Genomic DNA, 21,834 nt, shown 5'->3' with positions numbered 1-21,834 from the left:
CTAGCCCCTCAGCTTTCACACTGGGGACTTGCTCTTCAGAGGAGTCTGTAGCACAGGTCTGTGGGAATTAAGAAACCCATGTTGCTGCAGTAGCACCAAGCCCCTCTCCAAGTACTTTTCCGTGCGCCGTGCAGGCAGGGCTCAGCACAGCGCAGGCATCACTTTCACATGCACAAACACTCCGCTGCCAACATCCGCTCGGTGCCGGGAAACGTGCACCAAAACGCGAGCAGCTTCTTAAGCCCAGCCTGGGGCCTCTGAAGAGGCTAGGTGGAGAATTGCACATTTCAGTTCTACTCCTGCCTCCAGAAATTAAGCACAGTTCTATTTCGTTCCCTTTTGCCCTTAAAAAACCTGCAAGTGAGCCCGTGCCGTGGCTCGGGTGTTTCTGTGCTCACCATCCCGGCAGGGCAGCTCAAACACATCTAGCACTGCAAGGACACAACCAAGAGGGACAAAGGCATCTCCTGATCTGGCCTTCAGGGGCATCAGAAAACAGCCGGGACCCAAAGGAAGGGGAGCGCAGCCAGGGCAGACGGGAAGAGATATCATGGGGCAAGGGACTGTGGGAGCCAGGCGGCGGCTGCTGCTGCTCCGATGATACGTGCCCGGCACCTCCTTTTCTTTCTCCTCCCTCCTGCCCCTGTGGGGCCTGTTCCCCATGGCCGGGCTGATCCTTCCCCTCCTCCAAAAATGCTGCACAGCTCATTTGTAAAAGGAAAACAAAAAAGTTTATTTTTCTCACAAGAAGCACGTAAAATATACAGTACATTTTTACAAACGAAAGTAAAAAAAAAGTGCATTATGCATCCCCTACCGCCAATGTACAGTATATTTAAATATAAATATATAAACATACTGCATATTTAAATATAAAACCAGAATTAAGAAATACCATGAAATAAAAGGAACACCGTTATCATAGAGTACAGCAATGCACTGGAACAGCTACACGTTACTCACCCACCCCTCCTCTCCGGGTCTGTGGTCACGGGCCTAGCCAGGACGCTCTCCACCGCCCAGGTCGGAGCCGGCTCCCCAGCGGGAGCGGGCGATGCCTGCAAGGGGGACGGTGGGACACGACCGAGCCAAACACCACCTTCATGGAAAGGATGGCCAGGAGGACACCTATTGCTATCACACAGACCAACAGAGCCTGGACTGGAAATAAGGTGCCAGTTTTGTGCATTTAGGGTTTTCTGGCAGAACGGGTCTGGGTTTGGATTCACACCCGGCGATCCGCTGAGCAAAGCGTGGCCGGCCGTCGATGGGATGTCTCCCCAGACACCCCCGCCCGCGTTTCTGCAGCAATGCATAGATAAATGTGGGCACTGGGAGCTGCAGCCGGCACGGCGGTGTCTCAACACAGCCCTTTGGTTTTGCCATACACAGAGCAGAAGGGAAGTGGTTAGCAGCGCTGAGCTCAGCGGGGCCGGGAGGTCGATATGCAGAAGTGGTAACGGTCTCACTGCCACCGGAAACACCAAAAGCACCAAAGAAAATGAATAGCAAACAGCAGAGTTTAACAGCTCAGCATAAATACACAGTATTTGTAAACTATTATTAAGGCACTCAATTGTAAAAGAACAATTACAATACGTGGGAGACGACAAACACATCTACCTTCTCATGCAACAAATCTAACGAAGTCTGCAAGCATCATCGGTTTGGCTACAAAAGCCTTCAAAATGGCACACCAGTGCTTCTAGCGCACGTTGGCTTCAAGACCGACTCCCACTAAACCGTGCCTCTATCCTGACAGCGTCGCGACGACGCAGCCACGGAGCCCCGAGCCCGACGGGTGAAGCGGTGGGGTTGGTCCAGCGAGAGCCGAGTCCCAGCGACAGGCAGGAGGAAGGCGGTCAGCGCTGAGCTATGCCCTGGGAAAGCAGTGGTTCGTACGCAGAACTTGGCAGGCACTCAAGAAAACAGGAAGTAAATATATATGTTCGCTTGTATCAGTTAACGGAATTTTTCTGAATTTATTCAAATCCGACCCCCCAGTTCTTCCCTTGGCTGGGCAGCGATGGGGGAAGTGTCTGCAGCACTGAGAGAGGTGCCGGTGTAACATATAGTGGAGAAAAATAACAGTGCCAATGGCTCTTGCAAGCTGAGGCTGACGATCAAACTGCTGGGATCAAACCTGAGCGCAGCGAGGCCGAGGCTCGCCAGGCAGGAGGCACAAAGGCCCTCCCAGATGGCCGCTCCGAGCTCTGCAGGCATCAACAGCCCCGGGGCCTCCTGTGTGCCCCCATCATCTGCCCTCTTCCATAAATCAGACTCTGGGTATAAACAAGGATAATAAAGATGATACAAATATAGGAAATTTATTGCAGATCCGGACTTGCACGTGCACCCATGGTAGGCTGACATCGGGTAGAGGGTATTTCAGTCCTACTCTGAACACGACCCAGCGTTTTCTCAGCCCCCAAAAGCAAAAGCTTGTGCACATTTTCCAGGTTCCCCTCAGGCAGCAGCTTTTGCTTCAAATCAGCTTTCATGGGTGAAACAGGAAGTGTGCCTTAAGCTAAAAATGTACATCAAGTTTAAAATTCTTTAAGAAGGGACGTTTACTTACTGATTGCTAGTCCCTACAATTCCTCACACTGTTAATATAAAAATGTGGGGGTTTTAATGCTTAAGGAAAAAAAGGTAAACTCTGGGCATTTAGGACAGTAAAGCACATGGCCGCCTTTCTCAAGGCAGCGGATTTTTGATTAATACAGACTCTGAGAACGATTGCTTGCAGCCCTGCTCTCTCCGCCAAATATGCGAAAAAGATGTGCATTTCGTGTAGCATCGGTGAACCGCTGTGTTTCAAGCATCTCCCACAGCAGGGCAGCAAGAGGAGGAGTGCACAGTAACATTGGTCTGACACCGGTCCCCTGAGAGCCAGCCTCTGGTGTGGGAAGGGCTGTGCTTCCTCGGCTACGATTGCCGCAGAGCACGCAGTGCCACGGGCGCCTCGCCGAGGGAGGACGGGCAGCCCTCGGTGTGCTCCCTGTGGGTCACGCCAGCTTTCCTCTGAAAGGAGATCTCACCCATACCTTCAATATCCCTCTCTCTCTTTGGAGTGAGCCTGTATTCCTGTTTGACTGCTCGCCCTGAAGGATGCACCCCCCGAGAGTAGGATTTACGCCTCTGTCACCCCTGGCAGGAGGCTGGTGCAGCCCTAGAGGAGCTGGGACACGTACACCCTGGCTTCCCCTTCTGGGGCCACCCAGCCTCCTGACACCCACCATAAATAACCCCTTGGACTTCATCAACAGCTTCCCAGGCTGCCAGCAAACCAAGGATGCACAACTGTTCTACCAAAACCAACAGCAATAACCAGAAAAGACACACATTCGTCTATTGCCTACTGGGATTTCAAATGCACGCGCACCAGGAGAGCCATCCCTCCTCGGCCATCTCACTGGCACAGCACATCACCACAGCCCGATGAAGAAGGGTCCCCAACACAGGATCCACGACACTGACACAGCAATACACAAAGCTTCACTAGGGTCCACGGTCACTTACTGGCCAGGCTCGTCATTAGTACTGGGACATTACAAACCACGACGACAGCAAAAACACCCAAAGAACAAGACACCTCTCCACAGGAGCATAAGCCTGCGACAGCAACAGTCGGGGCGTCACTCCAGCACCAACACGAGACTATGACAATTCACCCGGTCACGCAAAGACGGACTAATGCCAGCAGGTCACACAGTCAACACAAACACAGCTCGATACTCCTTCACTTCACAGCTAGGTCACTTGGCGCGGTAAAGCCTCTGTCTCCATACTCCTCCTTAAGGGAATACCTTCAAACAACAGTTAAGTATTGTGGGAAAAGCCTTTTTAAAGAAAAAAATATATAAACCACCAAATAACAAACCAAGACTAAAAGTCAGCAAGAACAGAGGTAGTGTTCATGTCACCATTTTAAGGATTTTTTCACAAGTGCCCTGTTTTAACTAGAGACTTGTGTTTGTTCTGTCAAAAAAAAAAGTCATGACTAATTATTTTGTTGAGTTTTCAAAACAGAATATTTCAGCATTTTTATATATAGATAGATAAATAGATACAAATATCTATCTATATATACACACACAAAAACACATTATTATACTTGGCAAACAGTACTAGAAATAGCATCCTGCAGGACAACAGGCAATTCACACACAAAGTCCTCTTCTAAGCCATGCAATACAATTTATTTTCCCTTGTGCCATTCATCGTGACCCATTATGGTTTTTTTTCCTCCCCACTTAAGAGTACAAGGAGGGGAAGAAGAAGTGGCATCAGATGAACTACTGCAAGTCAGATGATAAAACTGCATCGGTGCAATGAGTAAATGCCATAAAAACCCAAAAATCCATCCTCCCACTCCTCCCACAGAGGCATCAACTTTTGCCCATCCAAAGCGTGTTCTTCAAGTTTCCAACTGCTGGCTTTGCTGCCAGTTTGGAGGTGATGTCTGCACTCCTCAGCGTGGATTGTGGCTCACAGAGCATGGAAGACTTGCTTGAAATGGCCTCTTTTGAGTCCGTTATGGTTGACACATCCATGTCACTTGATAAGTCCTCAGAGGACAAGTTAAGACATCCTAGCTTGGCGAGAGAATTGGACCTCTTCAGAGGAGAAGACACAGTCAAGCCAGCCAGCCGCAGCCTGGTCTCAATTTCCTGAGTTCGCTGCTTCACCAGGCCAGGCTTGCCCCGCACGCTGTGGATACTGTCACTGCTGGAGCTACGTGTCAGGTTGGAGCTCCGGGAGGAGGAGGGAGTGTAGCAGATGGTCTTCAGGAAGTCCTTGGTGAAACTGCTCGTGTGCTCCAACCGACACATGACAGGCGTGGAGGTTTTCTGAGAGATCCCCTCCAAGACGCGCTTCACCTCTAACTTCTCCACATCGTTTTCTGCATCTTCAGGTATCAACGGTGCTGGTCCCAGAAGAGGTACAAGGCCATGATGCGAGATCAAATCCCCACTTTCCTCTACAATGCCCGAGTCAACTCTGCTCAGGGGGGTCTCTCTGAGCAGTGAGGAGGCATCTGAGGGCAGGCTTTTCAACCGCTCCAGCTCTTTGGTGTGTTTCCTAACCAAGCCTGCTTTCTGCAGCTGAATGAGAGACTCCTGATGCTGCATCAAGTAACTGTTTGCACTTGGCTTTTCCAAGTCTTTGCTGAACAAGTACTTCAGATCCTTGGTAGGTTTGCTATCTTTTCTGACTAGAGACTCATCTTTTACCACTTCTGTGTTAAGGAGGCTCTTGTCACAGTGTGAGTTTCTCCTGGGCAGCATCGTTTTGACTGGGGTTTTTGGTGCCTCTTTTCCTTTCTCCAAAATGCTGCAGTGTTGATCAAGCGATTTGCCAGCGCCAGCCTCCAAAGTACCGGTTCCTGCCGACAGAGGAAGCAGAACCTCATTATTTTTAGTTCTGATTGCTTCCTCTGAGTGTGCCTTGCTGGGCAGGTGGTCTGCCAAGTTGGCATTGATGTGGGAGAGGAGGGCTGGCTGCGTGCAGATGGTGGTGCTGCGACGTGCAGTGCTGGGGTTCAGCTTTTCGCACTGCTCCCCGAAGGAGTCGGGAGACAAACTGGCCGAGGAATACATGCAGTCAGTGCAAGATTGATAGGAAGGCTTGACCTTACTGAGGATCCCAAACACTGCATCATGCTGCAAAAAAGAAAACAGGTACAGATAAATGAGCACAGAACAAGACACCAGCAATAAGCAGCAATAAGAGCGGCAAAGACCACAAGATATGTTTACAGCAGATTTGAAACTAAGCCCATTTCCACTTCTCTTAAGGCCCTGCAGCAGCAACAAAAGCCACACACTTTCTCAGCAGACAGTATCTTCAATGGAAGAATACCTACCGTTTGGTACCAAGCGATGGTCATGCAAGCAAGTTGCCCAAAAGCAGTTTATAGGGCACTCATGTGTGCACTCTCTCTCTGGCATCTAAATCCATAGCTTGGGCAAGCAAAGCCATGTTCAGAAGCACTTCGAAAAGGAAGCAGCTCATCATGGAATGAAAGGCTTTATCCAAGTCAAATGAAACTGTGCTATGAAGATGAGAAGAGCAGTTTCACTTGCAGTAGAGTCAGCCATGCTAATCACCTACATTTCAACTCCATACGCACCTCAAAATCCTCTGGGCAACTCCTTTTGCTGTTGTTGTTATTCAAGTTCTCTCTATTAAGCCTGCTCTCCTCCTTGTGCATAGACAAACGCCGCTTCCACTTTTCCATTGGATTTTCCTCCCTGATACTGTCCTCCCTATGGTCCCCAGGGCCTAGCACTATCCTTCCCTTCCTGGGGCTGAAGTCCACTTTCTTCTTCACCTCCTTCTCACTGAAACTGCTGAGCTCTGCCAGCGGCTCTGCTGTCTCCACGGCTTTCACCGTCTCCAGCAGCCTCCCCTCCGAAGGCACGGACGGAGGCTGTCCGACCAGCGAGGCAGCGCGCTCCACAAGCGCATCCCGCTCCAGCTCCTCCACGTGGAAAAAGCCCTCCCTGTCACCGGGGATCTTGTTCTCCAGCAGTGTGTCTGAGAGGCGATGGAAGCAGTAATTAAACCCCACAGACACTTCTGTGCCGGCGCGGTTGTCCAGGAACGCTGACTGCGAAGGTGTGTCCAGGTCAGCGAGGCGGTTTTCTAGGTCAATGTCTAAGCTTTCGAGTAAGAAGTCGCCCGACCCCGTGGTGCCATCTGTGTTCTGGGGTAGGTTGCTCTCTGCCTGCTGCTTCCACAGCTTATTGTGGCGCTGCTTGCTGGGGGAAAGGACAAAGACACAAGTGACTACTGTTGAACTGTAGGATGCTCCAGGAACATTTGTCCCTTTCCACAACCTGGAACCATAAAGGCTGACTGCTGGGTCCAGCCTGGCAGTCCCACTTGGACAAAACCTTCTTTAGCATCAGGATTTTGTGCTGCCTGCCTGCCCACTCCAGCGTCTCTCTGGCCCAGCACACTCACGGCAGCACCCTGCATGGCACCCATGATGGGAACAGCCCTTGGGAGGAGTCCCTCAGGGCAGAGCCCTCCCGCAGAGCAAAAGACTCTGAACCAACATCTCTGCACATCTCAAGGCACAGTCCCTGCTAAACCAGAGTGAAAAATTTTCCTCCTCTTCCCCCAGTAGAGAAGAGGCCAAACAGAGCATGCAGAAACCCTTATTAGATACTACAGCACTTGCAATGACAAAGACCTGTGATTGGCATGGTCACCCAGAACCGCAAATGATTTGCCTCCAACACTGCCTGAGCTCAGTTCTGCCTCATAAAACAAGAACAATGTTTTGCTGAACAGTACTGGCTGCTGAGAAATACGAACATGCTTCCCAAATGCAGAGAAACCCTCACTGAATTAAACCAGAGCAGATCTCCCTAGAAGACAGCTAATTTCCATTCAGGGAGGCCTGGCATGGAAACGGTTTAGAAAAACACAATTAGCCCAGGCTTCTACATCTGCCCTTCTAAAGAGGACCCTTCAGACTACAGCACCACGCACACTCTGCCAGTGTCTCTGAGCACGGCACGCATGTGTGCAAAACGTCAGCAGAAGAACCTATTGCCTGAACAGAACGCCACAAGATCAATTAATATTTTGTGATACAAAAAATGAAAGGTTGCCTACAGTTAGCTCCTTTATTTCCTGCAAGTCACTTTTCCATTCATCCTGTCGCCTTACCTCGCATCTAAAATGCCTTCGTATTCCAAAAGCTGTCTCATGAAGCCTGCATTTGGTCTTGCAATGCTGCGTTTTTGCTTCACGTAATTATAGGCCTTTTCCAGTGACCAGCCAAACTCCTTCATCGCATAAGCTATAACGGTAGATGCTGACCGGCTCACACCCATTTTGCAGTGCACCAGGCACTTGGAGTGATTCTTCCTGCAGAAGGACAAACAGGAAAATGTGTCTCGTCTTTCTGGTTATGGTACCTGTTGTTACCATTTTACAGGATGGAGGGGCAGTACTTTGTCCTCCTGGTCACCCTGACACCATGGCTCAGTAGGTGAGAAACATTTTGGACTCAGTGGGTCACGAGAAGAATCTCTCTCCAGAAAAGTCAGGGGTTAAAGAAAAGCAGCTTCAATCATGCTGCCGTTTCAGAGACCACCATGAAGCCTCCTGCCCGAGTCTTTGGATACAGCGATAAGCAGGAACAACCTGAGTGTAAAAGCTCAGCAGAGTTTGATGGGCTCTGTCACCATCTCTTGTCTGCAGAGACAGCTGGGGCTAGTGCTCCACACACAAACGTTGGAGTATTTCCACAACTTCTTGAGAAGAGGAAATGTCCTAATTTCCTTTTGGAGGCAAAACAAAATAATAACAACATCACCATAGGCTAGGAACGGGTTAATACCAGTACAGGAAGAGCCATGGTACGGGGAAGTTCCAGGGACACAGAAAACTCCTGGCAAAAGCAGTAATGGCAAAGCCCCGTTGCCTCCTGCAGTGGTGGTGTGGCTTCAGGGAGGGCCCAGCTCCACGCTGGATGACACCCGCATGGCACGGTGTCGGTCCCCGTGGCTTGGGCGTGCTCTCACACCACGTCACGTCTCCCAGCCCACTTACTTGGCCTTATTTATAAAGTGGTACGCCTCATTCCAGTGAGCCAGGAGGTCTGTTGTCTCCTCGTCATACACTCGGATATTGTGATATGCAAACAAACCGGGGAAAAAATTATCAATTTCCCTGGTCACATTCAAAATGTAGTCGATGCTGTGGAGAATGAAAAGAAAAATGAGGTTGGACTGTGATGGTCATGAAAGGGAATTGACACACATTGTGAAGTCCACAAAATCTGACACAACACAAACTGTAAGATTGTTACGTACAGCCCTAATCCCGAAGCCCTGGGGCACCCAGTGACACAGGCCACGTACGTAACGTGCGGAGCCTGACCATTCACCCATCTCTCACCACCGGCATATCCCATTCACAGTGTCCGGACCTTGGGTACAGGAGTGAGAAGTTTATTTTATCTGGTCTGCCAAGGCTTTGTAACCTAATCAGAAACTCCTCACTGTGTGCCACACACAGCTTCTGGGACGCTCAAGGAAGAGAAGTGCATCAGGTGCAAGTGATTAATTTGGGCAAGAGCTGGGAACAGACCCCAGGAATCACAATTTTCAACTGCAGGCTTTAGCTGCAAAGCCATCCTTTTCTCTTCTTTCTGACCAAAAATAAGAAATGAGAGTCACATGGCATCACTCAATTCCTGCCAAATATTACAGCAGGGATTACAATGTGCCCGGGGAGGATGAATGCCCATAGTGGTTTATTACCTCCTATCAGACAAATCAAGGACACAGGATATTTGTTTCAGAATTTGTCCAGCTTTGATTTTTAGACATTGCATGTTAAGATGCCTTCCCCATAGATCAAAAGTATAAATCTGCTGTTGATTTACTTGTTCAAAGATGTTCAGACATCTGTTCCTAAAGACTCCAAATGAAACATTTTTAGTCATGCTGTTGAGCAATATTTTTCAGTTTCTTACATCAGGGTTGGTGCATGCCTTGGGCAAGCAGCAAATATTTATATGCAAAATTATCACTCGTCCAAAAAGCGTGAAGGTAAATCAAGCCAAGAAGTGGTGCGGTGATGAGAGCGTGGTGAAAGACAGCCCTGCAGCTGCCAGTCTGGGCAGGTGAGATGGAGATTGCTCATCCACAGGAAGTTCTGCCCCATTTAGATAGAGTTTTTTTTCCTAAGCTTAGCACTACAGTATTTGCTCTTCTGCAGCCTGCAGGAATTCACACCTGACACAACACTATGTATGGCCATTTCACGCTCAGCTGCTACCCATAGCGGGGGTTTGGAGATCTTGATGTACTTCACAAACGGGAAGTTTTGTTATTTCCACTCTACATGTGATTGATAGAAATGAGGTAGGAAAGGTTTCTCAACCAAGGTCTTGACAGTACATTACCCACATTGCTGGGAATGGGCCCAGACTCACCCTACAGTCCACAAACGTCATATGTCATCTCAAGAGACCTGAGCGTAAGTTGAAGGCAAATGACTGGAGGTTTCAGAGTCTACAGCTGGTGCTTGAAAGGTGCAGTACTCACCCTGAGCCCTGCAGCTCCTCGAGGTTGGAGGCGTTCCACTCGGACCCCTGCAACAGCCACAAAACACACGTTTCAAAGGAGCCCCCTTTTTTCTAAGGTTCTGCAATTCCCCAGCCTCAGCAATCTTCCTTAGCTGCTAACTGAAATATTGGTAGTAGCCTCTGAAACAGGACCAGGCTGCACCAGGGCAACCAGCACTGCGGCTCAGCACAGAGATGTCCTCTCCTGAATAGGCAGGGATCTCCTGAAGGAGGGGACAAGGGCATTACGTCCTGACCTAAGGAGTTAGTTGTAGGCCAGCATGTGACAGAGCACATCCCAAATCACTGCCTCAGCTGCTCTGGGTTTTTTAACACAGAGATAAATAGCACACGGAGAGAAAATGATTACGTGTGACATGACTGAGATCACAGGTATATGAGAAGTGAGGCAAATCCTGAAAGCTATGGGGGTGGTTACCCCCCCATACCTGCAAAACAGAAGGCTAAAAAGGGTTTAAAAAGCAAGTTTTGCCCTCAAACATGAGCGCTTCCTCTGACTCTCTCCAGAAAGAAAGAAAAAAAAGAAAAAGACCCATGCATAACGGGCACAAATGTGTTCATCTCAAGGAAGTCTTTGTTCGAGATGGCAGTGCCTGGTTTTGCTTGGAGTACCATCTAGTGGCAAGAGATGAGACAAAACACACACCATTCTTTGCTTCTGCAAAAGCTGGAACAGCACATGAATGTGCTGGTTTTGGCTGGGAAAGAGTTAATTTTCTCCATAGTAGCTAGCATGAGGCTGTGTTTTGGATTTGTGCTGGAAATAGCATTAATAACACAGGGATGTTTTCTTTCCTGCTGAGCAGGGCTTACACAGAGCCAAGGTCTCTTCTGCTTCTCACCCCACCAGCAAGTGGGCTGGGGGTCCACCAGAAGCCGGAGGGGACACAGCTGGGACAGCTGAGACCAACTGGCCAAAGGGATGTCCCACACCATATGATGTCATGCTCAGCGTGTAGAGCTGGGGGAAGAAGGAGGAAGGGGGGGACGTTGGGAGTGTTTGTCTTCCCAAGTCACCGTTACACACAATGGTGATCTGCCTTCCTGGGGATGGCTGAACACCTGCCTGCCCATGGGAAGGAGTGAATAAATTCCTTGTTTTGCTTTGCTTGTGTGCATGGTTTTTGCTTTACTTAAACTGTCTTTATCTCAACCCACGAGTTTTCTTGCTTTTACTCTTCCGATTCTTTCTCCCATCCCACTGGGGCAGGGGAGTGAGTGAGTGGCTGTGTGGGCCTTAGTTGCCAGCTGGGGTTAAACTGTGACACCATGGTATGAGCTGAAACAGGGTCAACCTGCCAGGAAAGAACCATTATATCAAGTCCCAGAAACAAGAACGCAGCTAGAAAAAAAAGGGCTTCTCTACTGTGGGCTTTTACAAGCAATACAGGTCCTGGGGTGAAGTCTGCACAAAGGGTGGGATAGCGGGCTGTACCTCTTGCTCATGCTGCACAAGTGAGCCTTGACACCAAATCCAGTTTTCCCTGAGCCCAATGACTTGTCAGAACATTCCCACTGAGCCTCCTGCTATTCTGGAATTCCTAATGTAGCAGCTTACCAGATATAAGTGATCAAAAATCAGAGATGGTTTGTCCATCTGACCCAGTATAAGCAGCATTTCATTGTCTATAAATTCCTTGAATTCCTTCAAGTTGCAATTCATGTGTTTCTCCAGCTCGTTTCGTATCTGCACAGAAGAAAACAAAGGATGCCACCTAGAATCATGTCTATTCCATAGAAACATTTGTTGGCACTCCTCTGCAAAACACTTTTTCTGTACTTCATTAAAAACAGCAAGAGGGATTCAGCCTTTTGGAGACAAGAAATATCACTATGTGGCATCTCTCCAAATATCCTAGGCCCCCAGATTTAAGATCTGTAAATAAAGCTTCAGATAAAATCCGAGTTTAAAAAAAAAAAAAAAAAGATAGTATTTTGGGGTACCTGCTTCTTAAAAATAATTCGAGAGATAAAAACCAAGACCTTGGAGCACAGCTAACAAACATGAAACCCATTAGAAGCAAGGAGTGAATAACGGCAGCAGTGTTGGTGAAGAGAGATATCTCCAGTATTCTCCCTTTTTAAAATGCCAGGGCACAGACATACAGTCCTCTCACTGCACCTCAGCTTTAGGAAGATGCAGTTATTTAACCCGCTATGGAAAACGGTTACAGCAAAAATCAAAGCATTTTGACTGCACCAAGAACATGTACAGAGACAGACGAGTTCATAGCTTACGCCTACAACTTGTAACGCTGCTGTTACGCAAGAGTGTAGCCAAAGCTTTCAGTGCTAAGCTTTAGGAAGGAAAGCCCTGCATGTTAATAGTCTCCCTTGAAGAACAAATGAAAACCCAACCCAGAAAGAACTATTGCCATTTGCTCTGAATATGTCTGCGCTGTGGCTGGACATATTTGCACCAGCCTGTGGGATGAAGCCAAACTAGCTTTAGCCTTGCGTTGTGATTTTTCCATCCATAAACTCACATGCAAAATGTTGTCTGGAAGCCCTTCTGACATTTGTTCAGGAACAAAGAAAATAAACCTTAAAATGAAGTCATCAAGGAGGAAGGCAGGCATGTACTTCGCTCTGCACTGCCCATGAGCAAGTGACCATCAGGACGCTCATTTAACACAACTGCAAGGCCTTAAGCCACCAACTGCATCCTTTGAGAGTGCTGCCTTTACGTGCATAATTCACAGGGGTGCAGTGAAGAACAAGGGGCTGCAAATTCATTGCCTGGACATGCCTACATGTGCATGTCGATGTGCATGTACAACCAACTATAATGCAGGCAACGCCTCTGGTGCCACTCTGTTGGCAAAGAACCAGAGGCACAATGCTCTTGAAAGTCACATTCTTGTTACTAAGGTCTTGAAAAATTCACTCTGATGTTGGTATTACCCCGATTTCCCTTCTGGAGAAACAGGTATAGCAAAGCCAAAGAGCAGAGCCTTTATGGAACAGTTGGAAATAGACTCGAAAGCCAGTGACACCTAGTCATATGGTGTCTCTTCGTCAGCGCAGCACTCTCTGGAAAAAGAGTCTAGCAGGAAGAATAAGATAGCAGGAATTTTTATATTTACCTCCTTAGAAGTCACATTTTCCAGGTCTTTGCTCATCATGATGCTCCGGAGTTTGGCTTTAATGAGCCGTTCTGTTCGTTCCCTTTCAGTTGGCCTGAAAAGAAAAAGGAGAGGATGTCTCCAAGCTGGCAGTGAACATACGGTGTAACTCCGACTGTAGAGAGGAGTGGTGGTAAAGACTTGTATTAAAAGCAATTTTTATGAGAATAATGGAAGAAAAACATTTGAAGACATTTATGAACATTTATGAAGAGAAAGGAAATGAACCACTGGAGGAAAACAAGGGAGAAGGGGAGATTTCTCTCATGAGCCAAGCCAACTTGTAATAAAATTCAGAACTGACTTGTCAACAAACAGGGCTGGAGAGTCGGGACGGGTGGACTCCAGGTCCTGCATTGCATTCCACTCATTGATGCAGCTCTGGTCGGAGCTGATGCAGCTCTCGTAGTATGTGGCCCAGACCAAGGCCATCCCACCTGGAAAGTAGTTGTACCTTCTTGCAACTTCACAGGCTTTATGGAGGATCTGTAAAGCAGACCTGCAAGTTTGGAGAACGAATTTGGGCAGATGTGAGCAGCAGGAACAGACATAGCAGGATCTGAGAGCTTTTCACAGAGGAAAAAAAAGGTGATTTTCATTATCGTTTGTTGCAGTTTGCTCTTTGAGAGCAGCAGATTTATTCTATCAGAGTTCAGAGCGGACACAAACTGCACCTTGGAGGCCTGCTCAAGAGGCAGTCCAAGGCAGAGGCTGAAATCTTCTCCTGATTAACAGGCAAGCACAAGGCACAAGTCGCTCTGGGATCTAATCATTAGCTAACTTGTAAAGCCAGACCAAAGAAAAATAAAGAACATGGACAATTTTCAAACCACCTTCAGCAAAGAGTCAAATGCATATTTACCAGCATTCTTGGCCCCTGACATGCTCCAGGGACAAGGCCCAGATTGGGTCATTTGTTTTTGCAAATTCTAGCATTACTTTTTCCTTCCTTCGCTCCTCATTTTTTTTTAGTTTTTTTTAAGGCTCTACTCCGAAGATGTCATTGTACTGAATACATTAACCACATCTAAGGCTGCCAACAGGAGGGGCTGAGTTAAAAAAATGACAGGAACAAGAGTTTCATTTGTTCCCGTACCAAATCATCCCTGGCACGACATGCCTTTCTACATCTGTATCTTTTCCCTATCAGATGCCGCAAGGACGGGGATCTCTCAAGGCTTCAGCAGGAGCCAGCAAACTGCCCAGGCCAAGAGAGATGCATTTGTTCTGTGGGGGGCTGAGTAGCAGCCTCTTCAAGGAGGAATTCACTGGCACAGCTGCTGCTGATTCAGCCACCTCTGCTTCAGTGTTTTGGAATCCCTGTACATGGGAGGGGTGACAGGAGCTGAAAGGTGAACAGGCACCCGGGGCGGCACAGCAAGTTTCCGCACGGCAGGAACCCCAACCTGGCCCCAGTAATGAGGCAGAACACAGGGAATGCCATCAGATTGGCAATGGGTCCCAAGATTCCTCCTTCAGCCAGTTAAAAAAATATGCAGAGAGAGGAAAGACTGGGTTTGCAGCTTGATGAATTCAAGTTGGTCTTTCATATTTATTCATCTCATTAGTGCCATTTCCCTTATATTGAAGAGCACATTGCTGCTCTGAACAGAAGCAGAAGATCCTGGTTTGGATGAGTGTTCTTAGTCCCTTTATAGAACTGCTACCTGCTGACACAGGGAAGCCGCATCTCTGCTGCAGCTCACGAAATACCAATTATGGAGAATGCTAAAATACAGCTTGTTTATTTGTTTCTAATTTATTCACAGAAATGGCAGTCTCTTTTTCAATAAAGCTAATTAACACACATACCACATGGCTTGCACCGACACTGGCTTGAAGATGTGCATTCTGCCTGCAGTGCTCACGCTGAAGCCACTAACAGAGAGAGGGGGGGAAAAAAACACCAGTCAGAAACTGTTCTTGTCTGCATCACAAGCTGCACTCTACAAACAGCTATTCCAAGGCAGCTACAGGGGCACTCACAGTCAAAAAGAATCAGGGATGAGAATTTGTATCATCGATTTTCCAGCATCCTCCCAAATAAGAAAAGGCAAGCGGACACCCTTCCCAGCGTAGGCTGCCAGGAATGGGAGCTCCACCCCTTCAGTGGGATTTCAGAGAACATTCACTGGGTATCACAGGTTCCACCGAGCAGTTTGAGGGCAACAAGACAAAAACTCACTGTCTGAATAAGAGGACTGCAGCCATGAATCCAAAATTGGAACTTCATTTGCAAGGTGATGGAGAATCTCTCCTAGAGCAGCCCCCAAGTAGGGAAGGACATTTATCCTTTTAATGTGGTTTCTTACCCATCACCATCAAGATGGATTTTAGTATCACTCCACAGTCGAAGAACCATTCCTATAGTGCAGCTTTTACTGGAAGAGAGATTGTTATACAGGATGTTAAATATAGGCCACAATGCGGTCATGTCAATATCCTAAATTATTAATACTCTTTAATTTTTAAAATCCTCAAGTCTTGCTCTAGTAATTCCTAGAGTAATATCTTAGGCCGTAAATGCTCAGCACACAAGGAGACTGGCAGCTGAAGTCTAAACGCCTACTCTGATAGATATTAGCATGGTGATTGCTCCACAGGGCTGAAGAAACACCACAGAGTGAGAATCAAAATTACCAGTTCTTCTTTCCCCCTCCAGAGCCAGCCAGAAAGCACTGCAGTATTTGCCCCATCATCTTCCCTGCTCTCTCACCCTCCTAAGCTCAGTGCAAGGCAGTTCCCTAACAGGACATAAAAGCAGGTTGCAGTGATCTGGCTGCTGAGATTCAGCTCACTAAAGCAAGGCAGAAAGCAAGCCTTGGTAGGTGGCAGAGCAGCCACCTCCCCTTTCCGAAGAGGACCCAAGAGGCCTTTCAAAGGACTGCGTGTTCGATTTTCACTTCATCACTCTGGCTGGTAGAAAAGACAAAAATGGATTTTATGAGTTTACCTAGCCCAAAAGGACACTTTCATTTCAGAGGTGCAATCTGGCAAGAAAACGGTACTAGAGTAAGAGGCCAGTAACTTTCAACTAGTAAATAATTAAGCTACTGAGATATTAAAGTTTTAAAGGAAATTGGGATGTATACAGCAACAGCCAGTTAGCAACAAACTCAGGTTTTGTTTTGTTCTTTTTCTTTCTTTTTTAAGCTTTCAGTCACTTTCTAAAGCGGATCAAAGGGTCTGACAGGCCAGTCTGAACACACATGTGGATAACATGTATTTCAGAGCTTTGCAAGAAAAAAAAATGTTTTTTATTAAACACACATAAAAAGAATAAAACCCACAAAAGCACCTGACTAGTCAAACTGTCAGCAGTCAGAACACTTACAGCTCAACAGCAACATTTCAGCCCCAACACGGAGCTGTGGAATCACTCACTGAAGTTGCTAACGACAACTGACTTCTTTATGCATGAGACTTACCCTTAATTAACAAAAACTTTGGCTTGCAGGGGAGACAGTAACTGAAATGGCAGCTAACCTTACAGTTAGGATGGATTTGTCATAAGTTTTTCATCTTTCCTCTTGTCTCACATCAATAAGTACCAGGAGCAAATTATTGCGAGGCTGTTTCAGATTTGAAGATGACAGCAAACATTCACTGCTGTTGCACACTACGTGTGCCATAAGGAAAAGCTACATTAGAATTTCCTCTGTAACACTAACGGCATATACAAAAGGCAGCATCAAAGCCAATGACCATAATCTTATCAGGAAGGCACAGCTAGGAGTTTCCCTACAGGTCTCACTGCAGTGCAAAAGCTCCCCCCTTCTACTTATAGCAATGGAAACGACCACTGAGATTTTCCAAAGAGAAAACAAAGTCACACTGGCTGCACCAGCACAACATGGCAGCCTGCTAAATCATCGGAGAACAGAAACAACAGCCTGGAAGCTCTGACTTCTAACTCCAGCTCTGCCAAACCAGCCCTGTCTCTCCAAGCCAAGAGCTTTTCTGCCTTGGTTTACTCACCTAGAACTGGAATAATGTGAGAGGGTCTGTGATAACAAAATATTTTATTTGCCTTTCAAAATATTAAGTGCTCTTATCAGTTAGACAAAAGAAACAGCTCATTACTGACATATTTGTTTGTTGGTTTTGGAGGTAATTTTGCAGTATTGTTTTTTGATATTATTTGGCAACTAAGCAACCCCCCAAAAACCAGCTCCATTGCATCATACCATCAACAGGCTTGGAGTCTGGTGGGTAGAATAAGTTCCAGTTTTGCAAATGTGTCTGCAAGAGCATTTTGTAGTGAGCAGACAGCAAACTACCACAGATGCCACAGCCCTACAGATGGATTACACTTGAACGCTTTTGCCCACAACTGCCCAGAGGTTCCAAGGAGACTGAAAGCTTTCCGGAACAAAAAAAATCACCCTCTCGCCCTCATAATTGGTCAGAAAACGCAATACATGTCCTCCTTCTTGCTAGAATTTGCAGATACATGTAAACTAACTGCTTGGGGATGCTTTGGTGTTGACAGGCTCTCCAGAGAACCCAGCCTGCCTGATTGCCAAGCCCAGCCTCGCCTTAGGCATACCTCTCCTTGCTGGAGAAATCCACACCCAGCAGAATATTCTCTTCCGTGTCCTGTCGTCCACTGCTGTACACAACCACCATGTACCGGACTCGGTCTGTCCACACACTTTCCAAACGGACAGCCTAGAAAAAGGTCATCAATCTCTGCAAACTAGCTTTTGGATAATTATTACTTCCATTGCTGCCTAGTGTTTTTTTAAGGTGCACTCCTGCCCAAAAGCTTTATTTAGCTACAGTATGAAAGACACTGGGAGAGACAGTCCATCTTCCAGCAATGCCAGTTGCCAGTTTGACTTGGCATCAGGTGGGGAGAAGATTAGACTAGATTACCTGCCCAGTTCGGACAAATACAAAACAGAACCTCAAGTTCTAAAGAGGTTCAACTAGAAAGCTGGTAAAAATATTGGTCATGCACTGAACTGAGAACAGAGGCAGGCTCAGAGGATTCTTCCATTCACAAGCCTTCACTGAAATATGTTAGTCATGCTGGAGGGGATAACTGACAGGCTTTTCTGCAGTGGCTTTTACAGCCTCTGCAGATTTTAAACGAAAGCCCAGCCCCATTTGGATGCAATTTCAAGACTGAGTTAAGAGTGTCCACTAGCATCAGCAAGCTCCTGTCTCTTCTCATGTATTAGCATTTGTCAGCTGACTAAAAAAATCAAATCTAACAAAACAAACACTTCAGACAGGTCAGCTTCCTGACCCAACTCATTACCTGGACATAAGGACCAGGGCAAAAGGAGTGGGCAGGAAAATGCGGTAGGGCTGGCAACCAGCACAGAGTTAAGCTGACTCTGAAACCTAGGATTTGCCAAGGCTTTTCATGAACCTCTGCAGGTCTGTTTCAAATGCCTCCAACAGAAAGGAGAGCAGGAAAACACATCTTTTCTTACCAGTTTGATCCTATCCTCACAGCGAAGGAGGTTGATCATCACCTGGAGGTGCTGGGGCAAATCACCTGCAGAGAAAGCAGAGAAATAATAGTAAAGGGTCTCTCACTTGCTGCACTAAGCATCAGCAGTCTTGACCTTTAATTAAATGGGATGTTTCTAAGTCAAAAGATACCATTTAAGGGAGGCCAATTAACTTTGCTATCCCCCAGAATTCTAACAGAAATATGGTTCTTGGATGAGCATTATCTGGCTGTGTGAGAACTTGACCGTATGGTATTTGGAAGCTACCAAATACATTGAGACCACCTGTAACTGGCACAAATGATGATACTATTCCTGTTACAGCATCTCAGAGAAGTCAGGAAGATATGGGCACTGAGGACATGGGAGGAAGAGGCAGAAGGAACAACTCTGACTTAAAAAAAAAAACAACCGGAACAAAGGAGAAAAGAAAAATTTTGACTTGTGAAACACACATAGTATCATGGGATCAGCCCACTGGCCTTATGGAGGGTATATCTGAACATGAGAAACTTCTGCAGAGGAAGGGCTGCAGGAGTGGCCTGGTTTGGGTGATGGATCCCTTCTAACTCAAAGTGCTGCTCATGCAAAAAGTCCCTTAGGCTCTAGGGCAATGGGTACATTTCTGTTTGGTGAAAGCAAGGGAAAGGAACAAGGAATCTACAAGAAAACAAAACAAGTTCACATCTAATAACTTGGTAATGCACTCATAACTTTCCATACAAGATAAAATTCCTTCCGTAGGATGTTTGCTGGATATATGAAATTGCTGACAATTAAAGAAACCCAAAGCCAAGCTTGGCATTCAAACACCCTCTTTGTGCTTTGAGTGTTTACTAAGCAGCAGACACACAGTACCACACTGTGCCTTTCCCACATGCTCCTGCTCTCAAAATGCCCCGATGATCTTATTTCTTCTTTCTCAGTAATCATTTATTCCAAAACCGTCAAACACAAAAGGCATAAAAGCACTGGGTCAGTAGAATCCACTTTCCTGAACCCCCTGTCTGCTTATCAGTCCTTATGTATGTTCACCATACAACTCCCTACCACTCCTTCCCACCAGTTTGGCACACTAGAGCAGACTGGGGGAAGAAAGACAATCTGTTCTTCAACTGCAATAAACTCTTCAGGCCAGATTGTGATGAGTTAACTGAAAAGGGGATTTTCCTGAAACCAGGAAAGGGTATATAAAGAGCTAAGAAATACATGTCTACCCAGGGACCCAAATCCTGTTAAAACATTCCTCACTCTTATCGGCAACATCAAACAAACCCAGCAACAGGTAGTTTCGAAAGAACAAATGCTGTCAGCTGGCACTGAAAGTCCCAAGCTTCAGATTACTGGAAGCTGGGAGAACACTCGGAGAAATGTCCCTGCCGTGCTGAATCAGTACCTCGATAACTACAGAAGAGGCCCTGTGACTCAGCCCATCCAATTTTCCTCCCCACAGGCCAAAGGGGAAGGCAAAGATCAAATCACTGAAGCACAAGTGACGTTTCTTCATCTGCGGCTATAGAAAACAGGGATACATATTCAGCACAGACCTTCTGGCTCAGCAGGCTTCCTTGCCTAAAGAATGCCATGCTGAATACCATAACGTCCGCAGAGAATAAATTTCTACTCCAGTTACAGTGCCAAGATAACGACAAAAGTTCAAACAAAGACTCAATAATCATGCATTCCCATTCAAATCAAGTGGGCTGAAAACCTGGTTTTACTCAGCAGGTTGTACAAGGCCCACTATGACAATCTGAGGAGCCATCCACCCACCCAGGCATGCTATCACCCAGTCCTCATGGATGGGATAAGCAGCACAGCAAGAGGGAGAAAGGAGTTCAGTAGGTGGTTTAATCCACTACCTGCATGTTTGTGAGGATGCTGGAGACTTCGCTGGCCCTGGGAGCTGTTTCCTTGTTGTAAGAAAAGGGCTGCGCCTTTCACCATGAAAAAGCTCTCGCTTAGGCTGGAAAACAAATGACAGAGGAAGTCAACTGAGAGGAAATATCAGTAAAATGCACGCTCAGGTGTGTATGTCTAGCGAAGAAGGGCTTCCCCTCACTAAAACATCGTAGGATTTTGCCAGAAGAAGCTGTTCCTAAAGTTTGATCCTGCCACTTGCATGGCATGGCTCCAGGGTTATTAATGGATTGTTCATGTGGCATTTTCCACCAACATTTTATTACTTGGCCTCAGCAGGAGATACTTGCCTGAGCTGTCATGGGCTGGAAATGACTTTATCATTTGATTATCAAATTCTGCAACTTAAAAACAGTAGAGGGTAAGATTTTTTACAGGCTTAGACCTGTAAAATAACTGAAGATCAGGTTCTGAGTCAATCAGTTCCTACTAATTTCAGTTCTTGAGATTTCTTTGGAATGCAAAAACAAGAACATGCAACCATAAGTTGTCTGTATATTTAAAGAGGAAGGGAGGGCAGATGAAACCTGCACATCACAAGAGAAAGGAAGCTGCACTGAAACCTCAGGGAGAAAAACAACTGACACAATAGCAAAGATTTTGCTTTGCTCTCGCTAAACAGAAACGCTACACAGCCATCCTGGAAAATACCACTGATAAGGAGGCAGGTCACAATATGTGCAAATACATAATGATATTTCCACAGAGTCAACGACACACAGGCCCCAGTACATAACTAAAGAGGAGGCTGAACAAAATCAGTAGTTACAGTAAGCACCAGCACAAGCCTAATTACATAGTACCATAATGCACTCACGAGCATTTTAGAAATAGACTTGGACATATGCGGTAAAGTTCGCATTTCCCACAAGGCTGAAAAGGAACATCTACTAAGCTACCTTTTAGTTGCCACAGTAACTGCTTACACTGCATTTCCTACACCGCTCAGAACATCACAAGAGACAATCCTTTTTACAAAGCCCAATTTTATGCCACCCTACACTTCCAAACGTAGATCATCATTAATTACTGTCTGCTATCTACTAAATAGAAATGCTCCATTATGAGACTGTACTACACGGGAGTTACTTATGCTACAGAAAACGGTCCCACAGGAGTTACTACTCCCAGCACTCGCCTGTTCTGTACTTCATCTGGGGTCTTTGCCTTTGGGCAGAAGTGAACACTAATGCTCCACTCTACCTTA

The 21,834-nt window shown here is 46.6% G+C and overlaps 1 protein-coding gene across 7 annotated transcripts in view; it reads right to left on the bottom strand.

The window, feature by feature from the left end:
* Positions 1 to 708: 708 nt before the first annotated feature.
* SSH1 (slingshot protein phosphatase 1) overlaps positions 709 to 21,834 on the bottom strand; it is a 41,249-nt gene continuing 20,123 nt past the window's right edge. For 5 of the 7 annotated variants that reach the window (XM_075110807.1, XM_075110811.1, XM_075110808.1 and 2 more), the window contains 13 exons: positions 20,570 to 20,673; positions 18,687 to 18,751; positions 17,792 to 17,913; positions 15,555 to 15,623; positions 15,055 to 15,120; positions 13,547 to 13,741; positions 13,204 to 13,297; positions 11,676 to 11,804; positions 10,077 to 10,123; positions 8,575 to 8,721; positions 7,687 to 7,887; positions 6,137 to 6,767; positions 709 to 5,666 (listed from right to left, as the gene is read on the bottom strand). In XM_075110807.1, the coding sequence (XP_074966908.1) occupies positions 4,392 to 5,666; positions 6,137 to 6,767; positions 7,687 to 7,887; positions 8,575 to 8,721; positions 10,077 to 10,123; positions 11,676 to 11,804; positions 13,204 to 13,297; positions 13,547 to 13,741; positions 15,055 to 15,120; positions 15,555 to 15,623; positions 17,792 to 17,913; positions 18,687 to 18,751; positions 20,570 to 20,673 (3,145 nt within the window). In that variant the 3' untranslated portion in view covers positions 709 to 4,391. Of the gene's footprint in view, positions 5,667 to 5,869; positions 6,059 to 6,136; positions 6,768 to 7,686; positions 7,888 to 8,574; positions 8,722 to 10,076; positions 10,124 to 11,675; positions 11,805 to 13,203; positions 13,298 to 13,546; positions 13,742 to 15,054; positions 15,121 to 15,427; positions 15,668 to 17,791; positions 17,914 to 18,686; positions 18,752 to 20,569; positions 20,674 to 21,834 lie in introns of those variants that run through there. The other 2 variants (XR_012663268.1, XM_075110812.1) reach the window with 2 other exon arrangements.

Source organism: Phalacrocorax aristotelis, chromosome 15 (genome assembly GCF_949628215.1).
Source record: "Phalacrocorax aristotelis chromosome 15, bGulAri2.1, whole genome shotgun sequence".
In the NCBI taxonomy this organism is placed as follows: domain Eukaryota; kingdom Metazoa; phylum Chordata; class Aves; order Suliformes; family Phalacrocoracidae; genus Phalacrocorax; species Phalacrocorax aristotelis.
The sequence above is the reverse complement of the archived record's forward strand: the minus strand, read 5'-3'. Positions and strand labels throughout refer to the sequence as shown.